This window comes from Zonotrichia leucophrys, chromosome 15 (assembly GCF_028769735.1).
Source record: "Zonotrichia leucophrys gambelii isolate GWCS_2022_RI chromosome 15, RI_Zleu_2.0, whole genome shotgun sequence".
In the NCBI taxonomy this organism is placed as follows: Eukaryota; Metazoa; Chordata; class Aves; order Passeriformes; family Passerellidae; genus Zonotrichia; species Zonotrichia leucophrys.
The window spans coordinates 10,816,337-10,841,757 of NC_088185.1; the positions used below are offsets into that span (position 1 = coordinate 10,816,337).

The 25,421-nt window shown below is 44.6% G+C and overlaps 2 protein-coding genes across 6 annotated transcripts in view; one reads left to right on the forward strand and one right to left on the reverse strand.

Moving 5' to 3' along the window:
• Positions 1–3,670, forward strand: part of SFI1 (SFI1 centrin binding protein) — a 29,705-nt gene extending 26,035 nt beyond the window's left edge. Inside the window, exon 32 of one of the 2 annotated variants that reach the window (XM_064727244.1) lies at positions 3,026–3,670. The gene's annotated coding sequence lies outside the window, so the exon portion shown is untranslated. The remainder of the gene's footprint in view (positions 1–3,025) is intronic. The other variant, XM_064727243.1, reaches the window with a different exon arrangement.
• Positions 8–25,021, reverse strand: PISD (phosphatidylserine decarboxylase). Of its 4 annotated transcripts, XM_064727257.1 has the most exons (9): positions 13,774–13,864; positions 13,555–13,623; positions 9,050–9,465; positions 7,296–7,461; positions 5,110–5,346; positions 4,849–4,987; positions 3,932–4,078; positions 3,056–3,216; positions 8–2,772 (listed from the first exon to the last, which is right to left on the reverse strand). In XM_064727257.1, exons 3-9 carry the CDS (start codon positions 9,244–9,246, stop codon positions 2,548–2,550), a joined length of 1,272 nt encoding a protein of 423 aa, XP_064583327.1. In that variant the 5' UTR covers positions 9,247–9,465; positions 13,555–13,623; positions 13,774–13,864; the 3' UTR covers positions 8–2,547. The 4 variants fall into 4 exon arrangements, with proteins under 4 accessions (XP_064583327.1, XP_064583328.1, XP_064583326.1 ...); XM_064727258.1 differs by lacking the exons at positions 7,296–7,461; positions 9,050–9,465; positions 13,555–13,623; positions 13,774–13,864 and adding exons at positions 17,945–18,120; positions 21,825–21,919; positions 24,897–25,021; XM_064727256.1 differs by lacking the exons at positions 13,555–13,623; positions 13,774–13,864 and having other exon boundaries at positions 9,050–13,516.
• Positions 25,022–25,421: the final 400 nt, after the last annotated feature.

The following is a 25,421-nucleotide window of genomic DNA, read 5'->3' on the forward strand; positions in this document are numbered from 1 at the left end:
ACAAAGATAAGCAACACAGATAAGACTCTTTATTTCAAAATGTTTGCAATTAAATGAGTTCATGTCAGTAAGTCATACACTTTGACATACAAAAATACCGTGCTACTGATACAGTTGAATTAAATGGATTCTCCATGCAGGAGAAATTCACAGCATTATCAGTACCCTCGAGGAACTTTTTCACTCCTGGGGTGCAGTGCTGGCCCCTGCATCACAAGCAATGTTGGTTGATTAGCTCGCTCTGCACAGTATTAAATCCATCATAAACAGCCACTTGCATGCTGAATCCTCTCTTCCTTCCGAGATTTCTAATAAAGCAAACATCAAACAACCCATCCTCCATCACTAGGCTAATATGTACCTTCAGATACTATGGATGATGCTGCTGAGTAGGAAGAAATTAAAGCTTAAACTTCCTTTGGCTCTGTCTGGATGTCATAGACCCCAGTGGAAAAAAGGAAAAGATTCAGTTGTCTTTTTCTCTCATCCACTGGAACAAATTTGCTTTCTCTTGTTAACATCACACTGAAGTTTAATCAAAAAGCTCACCCAAACTTTATCCTCTCAGAGCTGATATTTGCCTTACTCTTTTCTCACTCTCAAAGGTTTAAAAAGACTTGTATCTGGTACTATACTGCTGCAGGAGTAAACTTGCTAATACCAAGAACTTTAACAAGATAGGTGGCTGAGAGCCACTTCAAGCTTTCAAACTCCTCCCTGTGTGAGGAAACACTGACTCCTGGAGCCAAATGAATTTTCTCCTGCTTGTCACCCAAACAGCCACCCTCATCTGACTCATGCCTGGCTGCATCACTTAGAGGCAGTTTATCATCCCTTCCTTCCTGATGACAAGCTAAGCATACAGGACTTGGCAAACTGGACATTTGTACAACAAAATTATATTCTATTTTCTGCAGTGCATACAAAGAAGGGTTTCTTTAGGAGATCAGAGCCTGTCATCTCCTTGAAGTAGCAGAAAAGTAGCTCAAGCAAGGAAGTAGTAGGAGAAATCTTTCAGAAAGCACAAAGGCAGGTTTCATAAGCGTGTCCACTCCAACAAGCTCTGGATAGCAAAATCATGTTTGAGTGCTGGGACTTGAAACAGTTTATTCTCAAAAAACAATTTATACATTGCTTTAAAACTCAATTCCTCTTCACTTTGGCAGTGGTTTTTGTCAGTGCCACATGCAGTAGATCCAAGGTGTTTGTTAGATTTTAACTCTTCTTGATGTGAAGTCACAAAGAGGCTTTAAAATTTTACAGTGGGTTAAGCTTCAGCACAAAGATTTCAGCCCCCAGCACATTCCTAGCATTAAGTATGAGGGTACAAGTCAGAGCCAGTGTGGTTTTTTGTTTTGTATTTTAAATAAGATGAAGTTGTTGCCCAGTCAAGGGAGGGCCAGATTGGCACCTGGGAAGCAACACGGGATTTCTTTAAAAAGCCATAAATATTTTAAACACAGTCAGTGCATAGGGCATTTCACTCTGTACAATAAAAATTGGTCCTGAAGTAGCTGAAGCTGTCCTTTAACAGAGGAACTAATTCTTCAAGAATTTAGTGACAAAGTAACAAGATACACAGCAGAAAGGAAAAGCACACTTTAGTTGCCATCACATCACCCAGCAAAAATATGCCCTGTGTCTTCTAACTCCTTAATCCAAGAGATGAAGTTAACTGTCTTTCATAAAGACAAAAACTTTAAGGCCTGGAATAGCAAAATAAAACCATGGATTAGGAAGAGGACACAGAGCTTTGTCTGTCTTTAAAAAAGAAAAGAAAATCGCAAGATGACAAGTTCTGTTGTCTGGAATGTAGACACTGTTTTCAGGTTTAAAATACACTGCAAAACCCATTTTTAAAGCAGCAATGTCAGACAAAAGAATTAAAGTTGTCTAACAGTACAAAACTCAGGATGAGGGATGAGTGTCACTCATTGTACTGACTGACTGTTGTACATTTTGCTTTGTTTGGGCCACGAAGCCACACCAGCAAATTTCACTGTTTGGCCATCTGTGCATTCAGAGACTGCTTTTATCTAGAAATTTGGGTGGAGTTTCTTAGAATAAAATAAATATGAGAATATATTCTTTACTCAAGGTCTGTAAATCAGATTCTGTAGATACAAGGTACAAGGTCTGACTCAGCCTGTCAGTGTCCCTTTAACTACAGGTAATCTCTACCTCCACCCTTTCCTACTGCACCTGCCTAGGAAGGCTTAAAAGGGACTTAGAGGCTCTAAGAACATAATTATCCTGTGGCACATTCAGGGCAGAACATGAAAGACTACAGGCACAGGGTGGGCCTGAAACCACCATGGGCAACATCTTTGAAGGCAGCTGTACCCAATACATCCATGATCATTCAATTCAGTTTCTACATTCAGCAGCAGGTAAATGTAGACCAAATATTTTCAAGTTTAATGCAGCAGTGACATCTTTCTTCCTCCTCACCCAGGTCCTGCTGAGTGATACAAACTTGATAAGTGAAACACTCAGTGGTGTGAAAAAAGTCCCTTTTTATAGAAAATCTTCTTGCTGAGACAGTTCCTATAGAGAGCCCAGTGCTTCTCCAAAGCGGATTTTCTGTCCAGCCTTGAGGTTGAATCTGAAGTCCTTGGGTGCCTCAAAGATTAGTACAATTGTAGAGCCTAAGTTAAATTCCCCTAAATGTTCCCCTTTCCTCATGGGGATTCCCTCCTTGTTGTTGTTGGATATGAAGCTGAAGTCATTGTAGGAACCTTTAGAGTAACTTGGACTGTTCGTGTGCAAGTCCTGTACAGAGAAGGAAGAAGAGAAGGATTTCAGTGCTCTGCATTCCTTCATCACCACAGCTGTGGGCTGTAACACTCACACATTTTCCATGCACAAACTCACAGTTCAAAGGTGCAATAGGAATAAATTGTCTATATTGGAGACAACACTGTTTAAATCAGTCTTAGAATATCAGTACTGTGAAACACCCTAATTTCAGGGTAATAATTTTTCTTTTTAAATTTTGTTATGCTGCACCAACCTCAACCATTAACAGAAAGATGCCTGCTATGATCCTGCTCACCTGGTCAAAGTAGATGCGGATGGAGCCCACGTTTGTTGCTCCTACAGCTGTTAGTGAGAAGAAGCCATGTTTCCAGTCACCTGTAAGGACCACCCGTTCATTGTGGCAGAACAGCTCCTTGATCCAGCGAGCTACTCCAGGATTGACAGACATCAGAGAGCCTGAAGAAATGAGGAAATATTCAGGTTAGGTTGTCTGGTTTGTGGTGATATTGTAATGCCACTCAGATGGTGTTTTCAGTGTAACTGGAGCTGATCCAGTAAACAGCTCTGTCAGTTATTTGTAGGAAGAGAGGCAAGTGCCAGGCAGAGCAAATGAAAGAGAAGTCTGTGCTGAAAACAAAGGGGTCACAGGAGGATGTGTGTGGTGGGTCAGTCTCTCTCTCATGGTGTTTGAAACCAAATCCAAATACTTAGGGTTTTGCTAGATACCAAGAAGTAAAATATTTTTATCTGCAAGAACATCTGATCCCAGCTCCAGGAGTGTAACTGTTCAGTTGCATTTTCTTTGCCAAGCACAAGCAAAGATCATCCTTTAGGCTACTGTTTGGTGTGAGCTGCAGAACTATCTACATTTCAGGTGCAAACTGAATAAACAGTGTTTGGGAACAAATCAGCTCAGCTTGAATCAAGGGGTACTTCAAACAACTCAAACAGTTTGAATACAATATTACTGTTTCCACCATTCTTATGTGATTTGCTCTGGTAAACTCTACAGCTGCAAAACTCATTACTGTTTGAGACAAATCACTTTTCTACCACTGTCTATCAAGTTACTGTCCAGTTTCTGCACTGGTGTGTCTCATTCTGCAGAGGCCCATAGCAGTGCTTCCCCCCATGGCTGCTCTGCAGCTGTTTCCCAGGAACAGAAACCAACCTGGGAAGTGCCGGCGGTGTGACACCGTCCAGTCCGTGGGCGAGTGGAAGCAGTGATAATCCCCTGGTGCAAGGTAAATTACACAGTGGTAGAGCTCATTCCCCTCCTTTGTGACCAGTTGTTTCTGAAAAGAGTTACCAGGTGGGGCTGCAGAAGAAGCAGAGAAAGGAAGGGGTTAAAGATATTCCTCCTGAAGTCATCTACCTTAGCAAGGCAGTCTGTGTTAGACTGTGCAATAGCAGAGGATTAAATGCAGCTCATGTGGATTGGTGAGACTACAAAAACATAGATTTCATGCAGAAATCCAATATTTCCAAATGCCCCTTTCTAAGAAAATTAGATCCTGGATTGTTTCAATCACAGTGAAAAATTTCCTTTTGGAGTTTGCCCTTCCATAAGCAAAACAGCAGAAACTGAAATCCAGTACAACAGAATTTTTACTAAAGCTGTCCTTTAAGAACAGAATTTGTGAAGAGTCCTCTAAGTCATCAGACAGGTAGTGCTTGAGCATGGATCTTGTTAAGATGTTTGTTGGTTTTGAACCAATGTTCAAAAATGTTCAAAACCATTGAACCAATGTTGTTGGTTTTGCTCGCCAGTGCTTCTGGGCCCATTTCATTGTGACTGCAGGAGTGCTGCAGCCATGGTATAGCAACAGCTCTTGGAGTCAAGTGTAGGAACCAAGCAGCTCAGTTCAGATCATCAGAATGAGCCAGGCATGACTGTATAAAGCCACTGGTGAGAAAGAGAAGAACTAAACAATGACATGGTTACCCACAAATAAAACAAACCAAAAATCAGACCTGCTTTTGTTCCTGACAGTGCAAGAAAATGTTACATTTTGTCATCTCTCTTATGATTTCTGAGAACACTGAAAGGGCACAGCAGAATAAATGCAGAACTGACACAGAACTTACCCTGGCTAAAATGCATTTCCTCTGTGGAGATGCGAGGTCCTAAGAAAGATTCCAGAGAATAAGTAACTCCTTTTACTTGCTCCACTTCACAATTTTTTACCTGTCCGAAATTAAGGATCTTTCCATCAGAGGGACTAATCTACAGCAAAGAGAGAAAAGGAACCAGTCAGCAGTTCATTAAGTCCTCGTGCAGCAGTGCCATTCCTGTGGGGGCTGAGGGAAGTGGCAGTGCAGGGTAAGCCCTCCCTCCCTTTCACTCACCACGCTGTGCACGCAGCACACCGGCCGCGCCTGCGGTTTCAGCTTCCTGCGGAAGAACTCGCTCAGGTTCCTGTAGTGGTGCAGATCCTCCACAGCTGCCTCCTTCATGTTCACCCCGAAGGTCCAGATGTACAGGCTGTACACCGGCTTCCTCAGCCACGTGGGCAGCTCCACCTGGTTCAGGCGGCCCCAGGCTCGCGAGAGCAGCCGTGTGGGCACCGACTTGTACAGGGCAACCTGAGGGGACAATGGCAGCAGGTCAGTGCTCTGCCCACTGAGGGCTTCCTTATTTCCCCCCATAACACAGGAAGGATCAATCTGTTCCTGCAAACCCCTCCCTTGAATTCATGTAGCCTTTAAGGCAGCAAAAAATTTACACTGCACTTCATCGTCATTCCCTCCATTCTGGTGAGATCAGACAAGAGACAGGATGAAACTTTATATAACTTTAAAGTGAAGCCAGAATTTCCACTCCTTTGCAGGCTGAAGGTCCACACTGAAGTTACTGCAAACTGCCCAATGTGAGGCTTACAGAAAAAAGAGACATTGCACATATTCTAGTAGAACGCTCATCAGAAAGGCTTAACATTACCAATGTAAAAATTTTTGTCAATAACTAAATGAAAATTGACTGGAAAATAACTTCTCAGTGTTGGATGACATGTTCCCCAGACTGAGGGTGCTTCCCACACCCAGTACTGTGTGTTGTATGCTCTAATGACACAAGTACCATCAAAGAAATGCAGCTACACAGGTATAAATTTATACCAGCCTTATTCCTTCTCTCACAACAATGGGAGCTGCCAATTGCAAGAATATTAAGTGCCTTTATTTCTGTAGAAATACACCTTTGGACTTGCACCAAAACCCAAGTTTTAGCAAGGAAAACAAATGAAACAAAGTTGGCAAGAGGTATCTGCTGTTGATGGAAGTGGAGAGATGACAACATCTTTCTGTTGATAATTCCAGCAGACAGCTCTTGTGGGGTTTGTGGTGCTTGCTGTCAGCCAGGAAGCTCACATGGCTATGATGTAACTGGGGGAAGCTGGGGAATATGGACCAAGGGAACTGAACACTCTGAAACCAGTTTTGCAAAGGAAGTGGTGATCTGCTGACTGCTGTTTTTGAACAGCTACATTCAACTTGCAGCTAAACCCTGGGATTTTTCTTAGTGAGAGTCACTTGTTCTCAATCATATCCTTCATGATTAAGTCTTGCAAAACACAGCCATAAACACAAGCAGAAGTATGCACTGGCTCCATCACACCAAATACAACAAATTAAGGTTTCACTTACAAATCACCATCCTGTGTACATACAGGGATATTTCAGAAAGGAAGTACCAACCTAATCTTACTCAGATAAAACCATCTAAATGAACAGTGCTTTAGGTTATAAAGCTGAAATACTGAAGAAAAAAATGTTGCCATTTTATTTGACATGCCCTGTACTGTATTAATTTCTAAAAGCTGTTTTCTACCAACACCAAAAATGTACATATTACTATAAAGTCACACCAATTGTCATAAGCAGTATTTCCTAGCAAGCCCTTCTCTTCAATGGAGCCTGGTTTTCAAGCTGATGGGATCAGACAGAACAGATGTTCAATGAAATAGGCTTAAGAATGGCAATTTTGTTCCTGTTTGCAATCAAAATACTTACTTGGTTGCTGGATTCTGAAATTGCATGATTTGTGGGGAGAATTACTACGAGCAAGGCATCCCACACCCCGGTCTCAACAGTGACAGAGCAGAGATTTGTGTATCATTTGGACATGCTGGATTACAAATGCTCAGTGAACTTGAGGAACAAACCCTCTTGGTGCGAAAATAACAAAAAACAAGAGACCATTTCAACAGGACCAGGAAAAGGAACTTGCCAAAAGGTTTGGTCTTCCTTGTCCTAGCCCTGATACTGTGAGGTGACTGAATTCCTTCAGAAGTTTCTGACTTTCCCTGACTATTAGAGGACAAAGTAATTCTCTGCTCCTGAACAAGTCACTTGTCTGTGAGGCAATTGATCAACACAACCAGAGTGCAAACTAAACAGAAGCACCAATTGCAGCTCTGCTTTCACAGCAGTGATCTGCAGGCTGCCCTGCATGCAGCAGCTCTCCCCCCAGCTGCTGCCAGCTCCAGGACACAGCTCCCAGATGTGGCACCTGAGAGAGAGCTGCTCACACTTACCCTGCTCATAGGCCTCCATCCCACTCTGGTCAAGGGTTTAAGAGCACCGAAAGGCAGAAGGTAATAGAGAATAGTCAGAGGCCAAGAACGGAGTTTCAGAGCAGGCCTAGACATACAGCTCAGCTGGCCCAACCTTCGCCTCAGGGCCAGCTGGGGGAATTGCAACCTGAAAGATTACATACACAACATCAGAGGGTCAGGCATCTCAGCTGCAGAGCCACCAGCTTCCGACAGCTGGGTCAGTTATTCCTGCTAAACGTTTCTTAATCTTTCGTACTACAAGTCTTTACTCCTTTATTTTGATTGGTTCTTCCCCTTCCCAAAATAGAACAGTTTATCTAAAAAGTCCAAATAATGGTGTTCACCCTCATAGGTCATGTTTTATGAATAATACCCTCAAAAATTAAAGGTAAGACCAGTTTCCAGGTCTTAAAGCCTTCACTGAGTATCCTGGTTCTGAATAGGGAACATGTGGACAAAGCCAATATTTCTACTACTGCACAACAATCTAGTCTCCGTAGCCCAATAATCTACTCCCCTCATAACCAGCTGCATCTCTGATTTTTTTCGTTACATGGATGTCCTGACTGAGAGAGACCTCATTTTGCACAAATAGTCATGGGGAGAAGTTGACCTAACTCTCACAGGGAAAAGCTGCTCAGCTGCTTAACAGAGGACAGACTTTAAGGGCCTCAGTTCAGACCCTTGCAGGAGGTCTGGATGCAAAACCCTTTGGGTCCCCATTTATTCTTTGGCTTCTACTCATGAAAAAGCCACTGGCATTTCCAAGGTCACATTATCAAATGGAAATCTGTCTACCTGAGGGCAGACTATTGAAATGACTGACTGAACTCCTGGCTAGGAGACTGTTCTGCAAGCAGGACACAGCGACGTGCGCACACAAACCGAAGTGGCACAGTCTGGCTGCTCCCAACAGCTCGCTCTCTCAAGGGATCCTGTGACATGAAACAGGAACTACAAAATACTGCATATGTCTTTCCAAGATGGAAAGAAGCTGAGAATTTAAAAGGAAGTTTTCTTGTCAACTCGTTCTTTTCAAAACTAGGATCAGAATTAAAGTATCAGGCAGGTATAACTGTCACCATTTTGGGATGCAAGATGGTGCTTTTGGCTCAGAGATGTTTTTTCTGCAGGGAACACAACTTCTTTCCCCTGAAGAACTAATAAATAGAGAATGATCTGTGCATCTTAATGCAACAGGGAAAAAGAGCCCTGAGCTGAAGTGCTGTCTTAGCAGAGTTAATGCAGGATTCTCAGCAGGAGGCCGGACTGACTCGCCATGGGAATAGGAAGGGACACTTCACATTCTCCCTCCCATCCCCACCACCCAGCAGGGCAGGCGGGCCAGGAGCCGGGTTGGGTCCCGTTCTCCCCCTCCTGCTGCTCTCCCCCCCTTCACTGCAGTCGCTCCTGGACCAATCCCTGCAGAGCTGCATCGCGTTGGAGCCCTCGGGCTTCTCACTGCCTTGGCCTGGTTTCAGAGCGGCCCCTCAACTAATTTTTCCATTCTCCTAGTGATAGAGAGTAGAAGGGAAAGGAATGAAAGCTTCCCCATTCCCCTTGTCATGGAACAGCATGCCCTTCTCTGCCAATACAATGTATAAGGAGCTTTATAGTAATTAGGCCAAACAAAAGCTTCGCAGATGGCTCCCGCTCCTTCTGCCCAGAAACCCTCCCGGCCTCCCTCCCGCCTCAGTCACCACTCCTGCAAAGCAGAAAATACTGAACAGTACCTGAAACGAGTTCTCCTACTTGGTGTCCCACCAGCAGAGCCAGCTGGGCCTGGACTCTCCAGCTGTGGGTGCTGGTCCCCGGCACAGCTGCTGCTGCCGCCGTTCCCTGAACGCAGCCTCCGGACATGAATTTTAACTTTGCGGAGGTTGTAGCAAGAGGGTGGAGGGTTAGATAAAGCTTTGTAGCATCTCACCATTTCCCTGTGTGGAGCTCTGGTCCCTGCAGGGTGTTTGACTGACACATCGTCAGGGTGACGGCTGTTGCAAGGCTCAGTCTTTTTTCCTCTACCTCTCTTTCCTTTGCTTGCTCCGGTATAGGAGAGAGGACTCGGCGTCACAGTTCCTAAATCCCCCGCTGGTTTGGCTCTGGATTCCCTCTCTGTTTCCCACTTGAATCTCTGCTACGAGAGTTGCAGCTATTGCAAACAAACAGGCATTGTGTCATATTTCAACATCCCACTACAAAGCCGACTCTGCACACGATAAAAATGAGCTGTCCATATGAGCAGTCCTTGCTTCTTGCTAGTCCGGGTGGCCATTGAAGCCCAGCTCCCCAAAAAACACCCTGCAGTGTGTCCCAGGCTGCTGGGCAGCAGCGCTCTAGTGAGAGGAGCAGCCAGCTGGCCTTGCACAGCTCATCCCAGCGCCAGCCTGAATGCAAGGCTGGGAGGAGGAGTGGGGCGGAGAAGAGGAGGAGGAGGAGGAGGAGGAGATAACTCCCAGCTTCAATTCTGCAGTGCAGCAGCTGCTGCTAAGAGTTCTGGACTCTTGGGCACCAAAAATCCTTTCCTGCACTTAGTGTCCAGCTTGTAAAGAACAAAACAGAACAGAAAGGAATGTCTTTCTGTTTTACAACTCTTGCCAGACACAAATATCCATCTGCGGAAATCTGCTTCCATCTAAAAACACTCAGTTAAGGGAACAGGTAATGGACACTCTTCTACAAATAACCAGATACATACAAAAAAAGCCAGTTTTAGGGCCAGCTTGATAACTGGGTATAAAAGAAGTGTTATGTGCCTATTATGTGACTTTCAGTACTGTCACAGTTTTAATGTCTAGTAGAACTAAAATACAAAACAGTAGGAAACTGTTTGGTAGCTGGTTTGATTTTTAAAGACCAAAGGCTGCACTGTTTCTATCTAAGCATTCTAAATATACAGAGACATTTCCCTCTTTAATTCTACAGAACACACCTCAAACATAGATTTTCTGAATCTCCTGTGACTGGGTTTGGATTGTTAAGGGAGTCCTGCTGGAAGAAGTGGAAGTCAGATAGCTACATCTCACCTCAAGATTAAACCAAATACTCAGAACGATTGCAGGGCTGACTCTCTCGTGGTTCCATTTCACTTCTGCTTTCTGCTAAAGCTGGGTTGAAAACAAATGAAAAAAAACCCTCCTTGTTTCCAAAGCCTTCTAAGCACTGTGAAAACTCTCTGGCTGACAGAGTAGATGAAAAAGAGCACTGTTGCTCTGACTGAGGGAAAGGCTTGTATTGTAATAGGGATAATGCAGGAGGAGTGGGAGGACCAGCAGGAAAAGCTAGAATTAACTAGCAAATGGCATCCCAGTGAGGCCTCAAAAGGAAAATATTCAAGCAGTAATTGTGTATTTTGATTGGCCTTCAACTCCAAATATTGCAGATACTCCCTAGACACACCTCTGGAGATCCTGCATTAGAGTATTTTTCTCAGGTAGAAAATTTCTATATGGTATTCTGTGTGTCAGGAAGTTCCAAGACCTTTGTGCATGTTGTTCAAGCTGAATTTTAACAACTGCAAATTAAAATAGAAACCCAGCTAACTGAAAGAAGGGAAATTTAAGCTCAGTGAAAGCACTCAAAACACTCCTTCCTCCCTGAGCCTTGTGCCAACTCTTTTTGTTTTCCTATTTAAAATATCATTTAGTCTTTCTCTGGCTGGCACAAGAAACTCCTACACAACAAAAACGATGCCATCTGTATAGTAAAATGCTGAAAGCAGTTAGCCAAAATCCTATCAAAATTCAAAGAAAAGCATCAAGGAGCACAGGGGAGCTACTTCGGGAACATCAGAAATTAGTAAATACTTAATTTTAAACAGCAACAAGCTAAATCGACAACATTGTTTCAAAAGAAACTTCATCTGACCAAGACAGAATTATTTTTCACACTGAACACGTGTGTTCACAGAACTGTGGGGAGGGAATTGGTTTGGAGCTGGGCAGGAGCAGCAGAGCACCAGCCCAGCAGCTCCTGCAGCCAGGGGGGAACCCTGCTCCCCATCCCTTCTCCTCCTGTGCAACCTTCACCCCTGCAGAGAGAGAGCAAACACATCTTATCACATCTACTTCAGTGCTCTTCCCTTCAGGATAAGGGAGGTAACCCACAAGCTCTTCCAGTAAAATCCAATTTTATCCCTCAAAACACTTTTAAGGAATTATTGTATTCTCAGCTGAGTAACCATGATTCTATGGAAGCATGTACCCAGATAAACAGCTGACCTGCTCCCTAAAAAAAACCAGACACTGAAATGTTCTGCAGCCTGATGAAGGGGGTAGTACCACCCTTCAGTCCAAAACAAAAAACGTGGGGCAAGTGAGATTCTTCTCCAGGAAAGGAAAAACATGGGTGTTACAAGATTTTTTTCTCCACCTCTTAAAAAAACTGTGTGCAGCCAAGAAAGAAGTTTCTCTGAAGTTCTGTTCTGCTCCCCTCATGACATTCACCAGGATGCCAATACCTGAGTCCTGCTGAGGTGCTGACATGCCTGCTGTGGCTGGCCCAGAAGTAACATGCAGTTCCTACAGTGTCATGAGGCTGAAATGAAAAATCCTCCCTGAATTTACCTGCTTTCCATGGGGAAAGGAACAAGAACTGCTCATCAGACAGCTCATGACAGAGGAACTCACATACTGGCATCTCAACAGCTGGACCTCTTGGGGTGCAGGCAGTGCCCACAGCCTGTGTCAGCTTAGACATCATCAGCTTAAGACAAAAATCTTTAAAATGTTTGGTTTGTAGGGGTTGCAGACCATTCCCAAACTCCCTCACCTGTTGAACTCACCCAGAATCCACTCTGGGCTAATAAAGCAGCAGTTAGCAGCAGGTATGAATCCATAGAGAATTACCTCAGAGAACTGCTAATCTGCCAGCTATGCCACAGCTTCTACTCTGTCAGCTCAAATAAGCATCAAATCCAGTGACCTCTTTTAATTACTTGTCAAATAGTGAACTACTCAAATCCTTCTCTCAAGTTTTAAAAAGACACAGCAAGGCAGTTGCAAGAAAGACTAATGTGCAACTGAACTGCAAACCTGTAGCCTTGGTTTTAAACCATAAACATGAATCATTAGGCTTGGAATGTGCTGGTCAGTGCTCAAAGCCCTCTGGTCAAACTTTCTACATTTGGTCACAGAACTACTGTTTAAAAAATGCACTGAACGCATCCCAGTGCTGTACTCGAGTGCCAGCAAAAACTACGGTCTTGCACTCAGGGGCGAGGTACTGGGTGCCCGTTGTTAAATTCCCGTTCCTTTCCCAGCAGTCACTGTTTGATATCACAGTGATATTAATATCTCATCCCTGCTCCCACCCAACCTTCTCGGCAGGCGGCCCGGCAGGACAAACACTGGATGCTCCACACCCAGGCAGGACTCCCGGACTCGGAGCGCACAACAGAAGCGCCCGGTGCCGCTGGAAAGCTGAGCCCGGCTGAGCGTCTGCCAGGGCCGCGGGATTGCCGGGCAGCGCCCTCGGGAGCTCGCCGGGAGTTTTCCAACGGGGCCGCTCGCGATTGACCAGCGCTGCCTAATGAAATGTGCCATGCTCGGCTGCATCTACCCGCACTGTCTGAAATGCTTTACTTCTCGTTTAAAAAAGCCTTTCTATACATTTTCTCTTCGTGGATTAGGAAAAACCTTTTTATTGCTTTCCCGTAACTTTACAATGCTGTTTCAGTTACTTTGTATAAATAGAGCAGGGAGAAAAGAAGTATTTTAGAACATCCTAACTGGGCTCTGGGTTCTGAATTCTGTGCCAAAAGCCTGTTATACAGTCTCAAAGATCTTCTGTGAAGCAAGGACACAAAGCTTTATTTATTTACAAAGTGACATGAAATTTGATGGCACCCTTTTAATACTTTGTAGTAGTAATTTCCAATTAACGGTTTAGAACAACACCCCCTCCTATCGCCCCATTATTTCAGTTTAAGATATCAGTAAAGCAAACTCTCAGCTCCAGAAAGTGCCTCTAAAGGAAGCAGAAGCCGCGTTACATCCTCCCCACAGAGCAGCACCCGGCGGAAGCTGCGCAAAAGCCCCGGCGGCTCCTCGGCCCCCCGTCCGCCCCGCGGGACTCTGGACTCCGATAGGGCTGGTCCAGCAGGCTCATTCTGCCTAAATATACTCAGAGATTACTCATGAGTCGACTTTGGAACATCACCTGGAACTTCCAGCAAGCCAGAGTGAATCACCCCTTGGCCGCCAGCCCTCGCACATCTGCCCTGCGGTCCGATAGCCCTTACCTGATGCCCAGGGAAGTCTCCTTCGTCCCGGCTTTCCGCCTTCAATCGCCAAAACGACACCGACCCTTCCTTTCAAAGCAGTTTTCAGACACGTGAACAAAGCTCAGCGCACTGCGAACCCCCCACCCATGGCAGCGCAGCCATCCCGCCCCCGGGGCCCCTTCTCGGGGCAGGGGAGCGGAGGGGCCGCAGCTCCGCTCCGTTCTTTTCCATTCCTACCTCCCGCCGCCGGCTGCCGCTCCCTGCCCCGCTCCGCTCGCTCCGGGCGGTGCCGGCCCGGCCCGGCCTTAAGGAACCCCGCGGGCCCACGGCCCTGCCCCGCCCCGGCTCCAGCCACTGGCGCTGCTCGGCAGCTCCTTCCCTTGGAGGAGGGGCCAGGGCAGCACAAACGCAAAGGAAGAGAGCGGAGGGCTCCGCAACACGGGCTGCCCACAAGGGCCAGGCACTCCTGCGGATCGGCGCTTCCCAAAGAGCGCTGGCCCGGACAACGCGGAAAGAGACTCGTCGGGGAGCAAGGCACCGATGCGGATTCTGTGCCTGGCACAGCTTCCCACCGCGCGTCCGGGTGCGGGAACACAATCCCACACAGGCACTGGCAGCCAAAGCACCCAAGTGTGCTCCAATCTCACAAACTGCTTCCGAAAAGCTCAGCTAAAGTGCTCCATAAGCTCAGCAAGGCGCTCAGGAAGTTGCACGAGACAGAACAGACTCATCTAGTCAAAAATTCTTCCCACTGTTTAGATTTTAAAAAAACCCACAAACCCAAACTGGTTTTATTTGGTTCCATTTGCCAAGACAACCGAGAAAAACATCTACACCATTGCAGCCTTTACACAATCTGATGCTGTTGAAATGTTACTGGTTTTAACATTTTCTGAACATCTTTCTTGTGTACTTTGAACCACTTTACGAAGATTTTTTTTTATAATTGCATAGATGCTTCAATAAAACTCCAAGCATCAGAATCTGAGAGCAAGAATAAGGAATAAGAAACCAACTGGAGATTATATTTCTTCTGAAATCGAATTTAAAAAAAAAAAAATCAGATATTCTTTCATGATTAGCTCTTTCCTAAACTTGAAACACACCTCTTACCATAATACTAAATGTCTTTTCTGGGCCAAGAAAAGCACCTTCTGTATTGTACTGCCATATGAGCTCCAGTATCCTCTGTTACATAAATACAAGCACTTCCTGACATCAGTAGGAAACACTGTTGTTCTCAATTCTGAGAATCCAGATCCTAAACCTAAGTGCTCAAACACTTTGCTGGTGAATTAAGTTGTTTTTAAAACAACACTAAGCTGCAGTTTGAACAGTGCAGCTCACTTCCACAGACATTTACTGTGCTTTTCTGGCATGTCACTCCAATAAACACTGCTTTTTCCTTACACAGAACAGAACAGAACAAACTACAGGAGCAAAGGACACTCTCAAAATTCCGCTCTCAAAACTCTGGTTCATCTGCTCACTGTGTTCCTCCAAACCCCCCCTCTGGCCAAGCTTTCCCACAGTAATTATTTGATCCTGTATCAACAGTGCCCTGGTGTCCAGGTAAGAAGCAGCAAAGTGTCCCTAGTTAGCATATGAACGGCATGCCATGCATGCAGATCCCAGCCAGGAAATGTTCTGTGACAGCAAAGATTTGGAACAATAAGCTCCCATCCATCTGATAAACATCTACCTGTCTGCCTCCAAGCCCTCTGCTTTACCTCATCTAATTAAATGAAAGCTGATCCCCACTGGTATTCACAGTAGGAGACACTAAGGCGTTAATCAGCTCAAGCTATTAGCGACAGAATGTCTCTAAGAAAATGACACAAAGAAAAGGTCTGTGCTAAAGAAACAGTAGTTCTGTCTTTCCCTGTGGAGAAACTTAAGGGACACTTGACTTGCACCAGATTAATTTCTGCCCCATCCTTTTATGAAGCTCAAGCAAAACAAAACCACACAAGTGTACCGACTGTAATTGAGTCAAAAATGCTGCACACCTCAGTGAGGCTCCCAGCGTGTACCTCTGCTACAGGGGAGCTCCCCTGCCAGCTCAGCAGGGTTAATACCTTTAATATCTGTCTTCTCAGAAGCAGGGCAGTGTGCCTCACACAGAGCTGGCAGGTGGAAGAGGGTCCACGTTCCCCTGTGGAATCAGAACTTCGGAGCAGCAGCTCGGCAGTGAGGGCACACGCACCAGTCCCTTGTTCTGCATTACTCGCTCAAAGCCCATTCAATCACACTTGGTCTCTCTCTGCCTATGCAAGGGCTTATTCTGCCCTAAAAACAGGACAGCACCCCCCTTCCACACCCCTTAGCGTGAGCCCAGTGATGCAAAAACCCAAAACAATGGAAAATGATAGGTCAGCAAAAAACCCACTTCACTCTACAATAAAAAGGAACAATGCAGCTCTTATTTTTCTTGAATCCTTCATTGTTTGGAATATTTCTTGCAATGTCTGACCACAGTTTCTCTTTTTCTTCATAACTATTGAGCTTCCTTTCCTTCCTACAGAAGCATTCAACAGAACTCAAACACATCAGGAAGGACTGGGATGTCTTGTTAGTGTCTCCTACTGGGGTCTGCTGCATCTGGGGCCCTGCTTATCAGTTTGAAATTCTTTGTGTGTTTCCCCACTGTAAAAACCAAATCCTTTAAAGCTGTTTCATCAAAAGCAACACTCTTAGTCTCACCAAATAATAACAAATCAGCATATCAGTACAATGAAAGAGGGCAAATGCAATAAGAGAATTACCCAATTTCATACCAAAAAGTATGAACAATAACAAAAGAATATTTGTTTTCAAGCATCAAAACTGAATTGACATTGCCTTGTTAAATAAATCCTCTGTGGACACTTACCAGTTCTTTTTTTTAATCAGAACCCATTTGAAACAAACTTCAGCATGATGAGAATATACAGGAGACAGATTTACAGACAGATTCCTGAGGAGCTATCACAGGCTAAGCTGTTAGCATCTGGACTGTCTGGATCATATCTGGTTTTGGTCACTACTGAAATTTAGGGATTCCAGCCTAGTCTCCCACAGGCACGTGGCCAAATCACTCACACACCAGCAGTGTGCTCAGGAATGCAAAGAAACTGCAGTGCCAGAGGTCACACTGAAGCATCTCCCACACAACCTTACAATCCTACAATCTTTAACTCCTTGCCTTCAGAAGTGACACTGAAGCAGGCACTCATCTGGCTGTGTGGAAGAACACCACATGTATTTTAAACTGTCCAACATGGAGTTGAACAATAAACTTAATGCTTCAAAGGCAATACAGTAGCTACAGGAAGTCATGAAGTATTTACTTCAATGCTGCAATGGGTGTTTGACCTATGAACACCATACACACCACCTGCAATTCCACAATAATTTCTCAACTCCTTGGAATCCAAAAGGAAAAGGCAAAAATCCCTCAGGATCAACAAGAGGAATTACAGACCTAAGTGAAAAAAAAAACCTATGAAAAAAAGGTCTTGCTGTATATTCATTCACTGTCCGGTTTATCTCGGCTGTTTGAGGGGCCTGGAAAGGCCCGAGGTGGCCTTGGGGCAGCCCGCGTATCGAAGGACGAGAAGAGGCTTCAGTTCTTCTTTCTGGTTTTATGTTTATTAATTGTTTATCTAAAAGATGTTCTTCCAGCCGAACAAAGATCTGCTCAGCAGTCAGCCATGGGCACACTGTCTCTGCCCTCCGGGCAGCCACGTATCTTTATACCCTTTGCTACGTATACAATATTTATCATTTTTCCCCAATACCATCTATTGTTATAACTCGGTGTACTCTTAGTAATAACCAATAGAAAGGTGCCACCGTGGCCAAAGAAGATGGAGGAGAAGAGGAAGAAGAAGAAGGACAGGACACACCCCAATTCCTCCATCTTACTCCTCTAAACCCCCCTGTACATAAATCTTAAACCTTGTGTCTCACCCTCTAATTAACTAATCCCTTCACCATTCACCCTGTGAAGCCCTCATCCTTGTCGTCTCCTGTGTAGGGTCAAAGTCCAGCCACCAGACACTTCTGGAACATTCCAGGACTCCCGAGCCCCCCATGGGTCTCGGTGGCTCAGCATCTCAGGACTGAGATCTTGAGATCCGACAATTCACAAAGCAGGTAAATTTTTATTAACCAGGCATTCATTCCATCTCAGCTTTCTTGTAAAGCACATATGGTGTCAGCCACACTGAAAGATGGAGGAGTTGCTGGCAGTTGCTAATGTATCATGGCTTCAGCCAAATGAGTTACTGAAGTGACAAACTTTAGTTCCATGAGCTGTCAAGAACACGTTGTCAACAGAGGCAAATTCAAGACTCCTGTGTTGAAATGGAAGCAAAGGAACTTTGCATCAAACCTGGCAGAAGTAAAATTGCCCCAGTTTTCTTACCTCCCATTCACTTGCAAGCTTCACAGGCACCTCTATGCCCCTCTTCTCCAGCTGTTGCAACTTGTAATCCTCATATTTTCTGTATCCTGCATATCCTCCACCTGTAGCTACCAGAACGTGGAAGGGCCGCAGGCGGAAGACTTGGCGCACTGCAGCAGTGTGAAGCTTCTTCCTGTCTGTAACAAAAAATCCCAGACTTCAGGAGAGAGAACAGCTACACAGGAAAGAGAAAGCAACCCTGTGCAGTGAGGGATATGAGCTGGGGTGATGAAAATGTGATTAGAAAATAAATCTGTCACAGAAGGTATGTACAGATGCTCCTGAGTATTCCAGTTATTGCAGTTTACCAAGTTACTGTAACTCAACTGACCAACACTAATTGGTCATCTGAGGTTTTAACCTCATCCCTGTCTCTGCCACCTCACATGCTTCCAACATTCTTCTCCCCAAAATATGTATAAACTGTGCTCCCTGAAAGCCCCGTGGAGAAAGACACAGAATTAGTGTCTGGCAGCACTGTGAGTTTCCAGCTGTGAGAACATTGGTACTGTGTGGAATAATCTGCTGGGGAACAATCTGTACCACAGTGAAGCTTGGTGCTTCTCAGTCATTAAAGCTTTCACTACAGTTAGGGAATCCCCAGACTGTACAGCTAACTGGAAGAGGGAAGGAAATGATGACCTGTTTTAGAGTAGGTGGGTAACAGGAAAACAGGCCCATTTCTGCTGTAATACAAGTCACCACATGAAACAAAGAGATGTGTAGTATTAAATCCGGTTTTTACTGAGTAAATACCAAGCTCCTCCTGCCTAAGTCCAGCCTTGCAGTCACTGGGAAATACAAGGACACAGTGTGGTCACCAGGCAACAGACCGAGCATGGGGCAGGCACAGCTGTAGGAGTATTTCCCTTCCAAAACCTTCAGAGAAAACAAATCTGTCCAGGGCTCAGTCAGTGTTAGACTGTGCTGCTCAGGTCTGCCTGCCAGCCAGTCGGAAGTTCTCAGTTCTACCTGACAGAAAATGCCCTGTCATTTCCACAGCAATCATTAACTTGCATGCACCAGAATAAAACCAAATTAAGTTTAACTTCCTCTAAAGTCAGGCTTCTTAGGGTTTGACTATGAAAGGATGCACTAGCAACCAAAAGAATTCAGCCAACACCAACTCTATTTCTAGGTTCACACAGAGACAAAGCACAATTGTTTTGAAGTCTGGAAGGCTTTAGTTCTAAGGAATTTAGTTGATTAGAAGCATTCAGCCATGATGCTGCAAAAAGATGCCAAATAAAAGTAGTTCTTGTCCACATTTTGTTTTATCAAAATAATATTTTTTAATAATTTCTTTCCTACACTCATGATTTAAAAATATTGCCATATATCCTAAATGCATCATAAAACAAAACCAGCTTTGTTCTTTCTTTAAGAAAAAAAGTATTTTCTTTTCTGGGGGAGAAAAACAACAAGGCAGCAACTACAGTTACAGGTAAGATTCTAAAATTATTCTTTCCTAAAGAACAATGCTCAGGGAAGGAGAGGGATCATTTAGAACAGCTGAATGTTTAAAAAGACTGACTTACTTGAATTTACAAAGACTCTACAACCTTTCAACTTTGTATCACTATTTCAACAGAAATGTCTGTACACAGACCAGTGATACTCTTTAGCCCTAAAGCCTTTAACTCCCTTCCACCACATCTTTGCTTCTAAGTTAGCAAAGCTGCCCAGCTATTTCAGCAACTTCACAAATTCCCAGACCAAAATCCCTCAGCAAGAACAGCTTTTTCTGGTTTGGATCCAGAGAGAAGCAGTTTCTGTTTCAAGAGCATTGATTACACCCATGTGAACATTTCTCTTCCTGTAACAGTGACCAAACCATGGGGTGTTCCACAAGCCACAGCAAACACAATTTAAGTTGTTGATAAATGAAGAGTTGACTTTTCCCCATCTCCAGCATTAATGAAACAACACTTCTGGAACTGGTCTCCAAAACATTATCATTGCAAAGGCATCCAACATGCCACTGTCAGGCTTATTTGCCCTGACAAAATTCCACACCTTTCCCACACAAGTGTACAAATTCTAAGACAAGAACAGGAGTTACTGATTCTGGCAGCAGAGCCAGGTTTAGGCAGCTGGCACTGCTCAGATTTCAGCTGAACATTGTGTTCTCCAATGATGCTCCCTGGAAAGCACCATGAGAGTGTGTGGAGAGCTCATCCTTGGCACAAGAGCCACCAGAAACAAGTGCAGGACTCTCAATGTACTAATATAACATTTTTAGATACTACCCTAAATCTGAAGCCCTCACAGATAAAGCCAAACTCTTCCAGAATTCTCTTAAACACTGAGTATTCTCAGCAAAGGAGAATAAAACTTAGTAACAGTTTCCTTCTCTACAACAGGTGAAAAAGACACATTTCCTCAGAAAGTGGAAAATTCAGGACGAGAAAGGAAACTGAATAATGGCATGAGAGCTCTAGCTTGTGTAGATGCATAACTGCTGCTAGTTTATCCAGATGCATAAATGGCAGATGCAGTAACATAAATGCTGCTTCATTACTCTGTCCAAATTAAGAATTTCTTCCAGGACATGACACAAACACTTAGAGGAGGACATTATAAGGGATAGAGATAAAATTAGAGAAATTATCTTTCCTTTAAATCCAAATCAGACTCTAAAATATCAATTAATTAGAAAATGTCAGGCTAAAGCGTTGAGTTGTTCAAAACTCAAAGCTAATTTTGACTAAAATGACTTTTTCTGCCTTGTGATCAACAACTTTGCATTATGTCTCAACTTGCAAATTTTTTTTCTGTAATGATTTTGATTTATAGACAACAAAGCCCTGCTGTTTTATTCATCTGTGTAAGCGTATTTTTCAATAATAAATATCCATATATGATATGCCAGACAAAGCACTTGGACAGGCCAGTTAACCCAAAGAAATGGTTTTGGAAAATGGGACCAATAGCTCAGCTGGCAAGGAAACAAAAATTGAAGATTATTATTTGTGACACTAATATATGGCAATGCACATGCTACAAGTTTATAAATATTCCTTAAAACCAAACAGTAATATTTGATCTTCACAGCTACAGAAACATCAAGTGCAAGTACCACTTTAACCAAGTCCTAAACATTTCATGTAAACTTACTCTGATTTCCTGATCTATTCAAATTACAACTACAGATTGAAACATAAAAGGATATTTATACCTTTTTATTCTTATAGGGCTCTTAAACTGCTGAAATCTCAATCTCTCTGACTTTTCAAGGTGAACACCTGGTAAGAGCAGCACTACAAAGCAGGTAATACAGTTGAATATTATAAATATGCAGAAGTTTGATGTTGCCTTTCCCAGTCAGTCACTTCAGTAGGTGTGGAAAGTACACAAATTATTGCTCATCAAGTTCATTCAAGTGGGTTTTTTAAAATGTAAAAACACTGTCCTAACATGAACATGTCTTTCTGATAAATTATATTGTGTTTTTAAAAAATAATTTTTGGACTCCAGACTCCTGAGAAAACTAACTAAAGTGCAGAAATTAATTAAAAAATAAACCTATGACTCATGGGTTTTAATTTGCTATGCAGGAATCATCTTCACTAGAAAAAGTTTCACATGCTTTTGTAAAGTTTGAAAGCAACAAAACAACAACAGCTCATAATGAATCTTGTTAAAAAGGTAAATATACTTCCTTTACTATGTGGAAAACACAATTTGAAGCTTGTGTCTAAGGAAATGCCATTAATTGGTCTTTGATGCTGGACTCCCACTTCTTTCATTTAAAAAAATATCTTTCCCAATATGAGACACAATTTGATTAACTGTGAGTGACCCTGAGTTTGAAACCATTGTACTACAACCCATCACTTACCACTGAAGAATGTCCTGGAAGGAGGCTGCTTCCACAGGACTCCAGCTCTAACACACAGGTTCCTCTGCACCAGCAGGTTACAGCTGCACAGCAAGCTGAAATACAACAAACAAGAAGTGGCTGCTGAAGTACAAATGTTTAATAATGCACATTTCAGTAGTTCACCATAGTGACCATCTAATGTTTAGCAGCTGAGTAACAGAGGGGAAAGTCTACTCAAGTTATCATAAAATTTCCACTGAGCCTAGTCCCCTGTGGTCTACTCCTTTCCTAAAGAAAAATTTGAAAAATCCAACATCTAACTGCTCCTGCAGGTATTTATTTAAAGTGCATCTTCATATTTTCTTTTTCTTAACAAATATTGACATGTTCCTTTTGGGCTGCTGTAACAGTGATACTTTTCTGAGTATTGTAGATGCTGATCTTGCCAACAGTCCTTTATTTATGTTATCAGCATGTACTGTATCTTGGCCTGTCTGGAGCTCTAAAATGCAAATGGAGTGGTAACTTTTATAATTATTGTTAAGTACTTGGGATTATTCCATTTCCACTGGGCTGCTACAACTGTGTCATTTAAGAACCTCCTACAACAGCAACTGTCTAGAGAGACACTCAGGATTTGGTTCATGTTTTACCTTACCATCCTCGTGGGAAGGAGGAAGGGTGCATGGGGGAGTTTTGGATTCTATGAAGAAGCAATGGCATTTATTAGACCAAGTCGTGTAGCTGAAAAAGTAAAAAGGCTGCCAGGCACAGCAGCTCTTCTTTAGAATTTACCTTATCACTCTGTTCACTGGTGAACTGCAGTGACAGTGGTTCTGCCCCCTCTGAAAATCCCTAGAATAGACTTGGAACTGGCCAATATAGAGAAAGGGTTCACCCAGGGCTTTTTGTGTGTTTAATAATATTTAATTTCATGTTGATAATAAATCTGACAAGAAGGCATCCAGTTGTACAAGAACTGTTCCAAGTCTGTAAATAAGCAAGTTTAAACAAGTATTTATTTGACTGCGGCCTGGCAACATCCTGCTGTCAGACAGGATCACAGGGAGGAGAGGGACAGAGTTCCCACCCCAACAGGCTCAGACCCTTAGGGAGAACCAGATCTTTGTGCAACCTGCTCACTCTCAGGAGGCAATGCCACAGCTGGGATGTCTTCATCTGCCCTCTGGCCTTTCATCTGCTCTCGATCAGATACACGGAGGACACAATTACTTCAGTAGCTTACAAGCTATTGCATCATTTGGGGCCATTCAACCTCAGGAAGTGGTTATTAAGAGTTTAAAGACTTAATTTCAGGTGCCTACTGAGTTACATATAGGCATGATCCCTTTATTTCAAAGAAGAATCTACAGATTTCTTACCTAGAAGTCACACCATTATGTCAGCACACTTGGTGACTGTGCTTTAATATCATCCAATGACCAACAGCTAAAGTTTTCTCTTATCCCTATTGCAACAGTGTCAGAATATCTCACTGTGCCCTTCAGCTTCATGGTCTCTGTTAAAATCCCTGCATTAACCCAAATGTGACAGGAGAGACCCTCCCTCCCCAAGCCCCACATTCCTGTACCCACATGCTAAACGTGCCCCACTGCTGCATCATCTCCCAGGATGTTATTTTCACAACAAGACAGAAAAAGTGCTGAACATACAGAACCTGTATGTTCTACAGAGCAACACGTTGGGATTTGTCATGAACAACGAGGTCACCTGATGCTTTTGGGTCATACCAGGCCTGCACTAATTTGTGCACTTACAAGGCCTGTTTTACAACATATTAAAACACTTGGGATAAAAGGAGCACTTGCTCATCAGTAAGCTGGGAGCCTCTGGGCTACTTCTAAGGGAGTCAAGAAATAAAGAACTAATCGAATTAGCAATAGACTTAAATTTAGCAGAAGAGTTTTCAAATCCTAAAAAAGTAATGGAAAACATTGTTAAAACTTAACTGCAGCCTAAAGCATTAGTATTTGAGACATTTATTAGCTTTCCTACATATTAGTGTATACAAAAATGCAGTCAGAACAGAACGAGTTGTGTTGGCTCCACAGGAGCATCCAGGAGCTGCTCCCACTGCTGAGGCAGGGCAGGGCACTGGGACTCGGTACCTCCTCAGACAGCGAAGGACACAACACCTAACCCTAAGCTCTTACCAAAATCGCTTTTGGTGTCCAACACTGGAAAACCAGTTTCCATCTTACTCTGAAACCTGCCTAAAACCAGGCAAAGACAACAAAACTAAAAACAGTCTCACCTTCCCTGCTCCTGACAGCCTGACGTGGGTGGGTACAAATGCAAGCTGGAGTACTGACCCCCTCCCTCTCCCACCTGACTGGAGGTGATGGAGAAGGAACTGCCAAGAAATTCCCTTTTAGCTGCAGCCCCTCTGTGTCTTCAGCCATCTCTGGACGAGGGACAACACTGGGGCCGGAGGTAACAGAACAGAACACCGTGCACAAGGTGTTTGCTCCAGGTTTTGAGAGAGAAGGGGGAATAAGCGGACTGTGTGTTCTATCCAAGAACAGGGAACAGTGGCCGAGAAGCAGCATTCCTTAAGCTGTTTGGTTGCTATGAAAAGCACAAGCCGTAAGAGGATATCTCCTCTAGAGGAGTCTCGGTGCCCGGCCAGGTGCCCCTGCTCCCAGCCATGCCCCGGATCGCATAACCCGAGGGGCTGCAGCTGCTCCCCATCCACCGACCGCTGCTCAGCACTTCCACTCTGACAGCTACGGACTGCAAACCCAGTCAGAACTGCACAGGGCCACACGCTTCTCGTTCTTAAAATACCTGAACCGCTTATCTTCCTTTCCAGCTTGGAGAAGGAGGGCAAGGCTCCCTACCCATGCCAAGGGCAGGGCCAAGGCTGCAGAGACAACCGCACTCACCCCGCTAGGGAAACGTCAGTGAACGAGGGGGGCGAGAAAGGGGCGGCTGCGGCCCCCGGCCCGGCTCCTCCTCCCCCGCGGGGTGCCGGCTGTCAGACAGGGCTGCCGGGGCCAGACAGAGACAGAGACAGTGACAGCGACAATGACGATGACAGCCCCAGCCCCAGCCCCGCCGTGTCCGTACCTGCTCCGCGCCGCGGCCGCCGCCATCTTCCCACACCGCCGCCGCCGCGTCCTCTGCCGCGTCCCGCGCGGGAGGGCGGGAACAGCGCGGGGGGCGGGGCCAGGGGCGGGGCTGAGGCTGTGAGTGGGAGGGCGCTGCCGGCATGGCGTGTGTGAGGGGGTTATTCCTGAGGGAGCACACCGTGTAGGGAGGGGTTCATTTCTGAGGGGAGACCCGGAATGGGAATACGGCTGCGAGGCTGTTCTTCAAAGGGGGGGTTGATCTGTGAGCAGTGTTCTTTAGCGCGGGACAAGCGCCGTCGCTGAGGCGGGGGACGCGGGAAGCCGCCCGAGGGGCGGGGCCAGGGGCGGGGCCGCGATCGTGAGGGGGCTGGCGCTGCCGGCATGGCGTGTGTGAGGGGGTTATTCCTGAGGGAACGTGTCGTGTAGGGAGGGGTTCATTTCTGAGGGGAGACCCGGAATGGGAATACGGCTGCGAGGCTGTTCTTCAGAGGGGGGTTGATCTGTGAGCAGGGCTGTTCTCTTG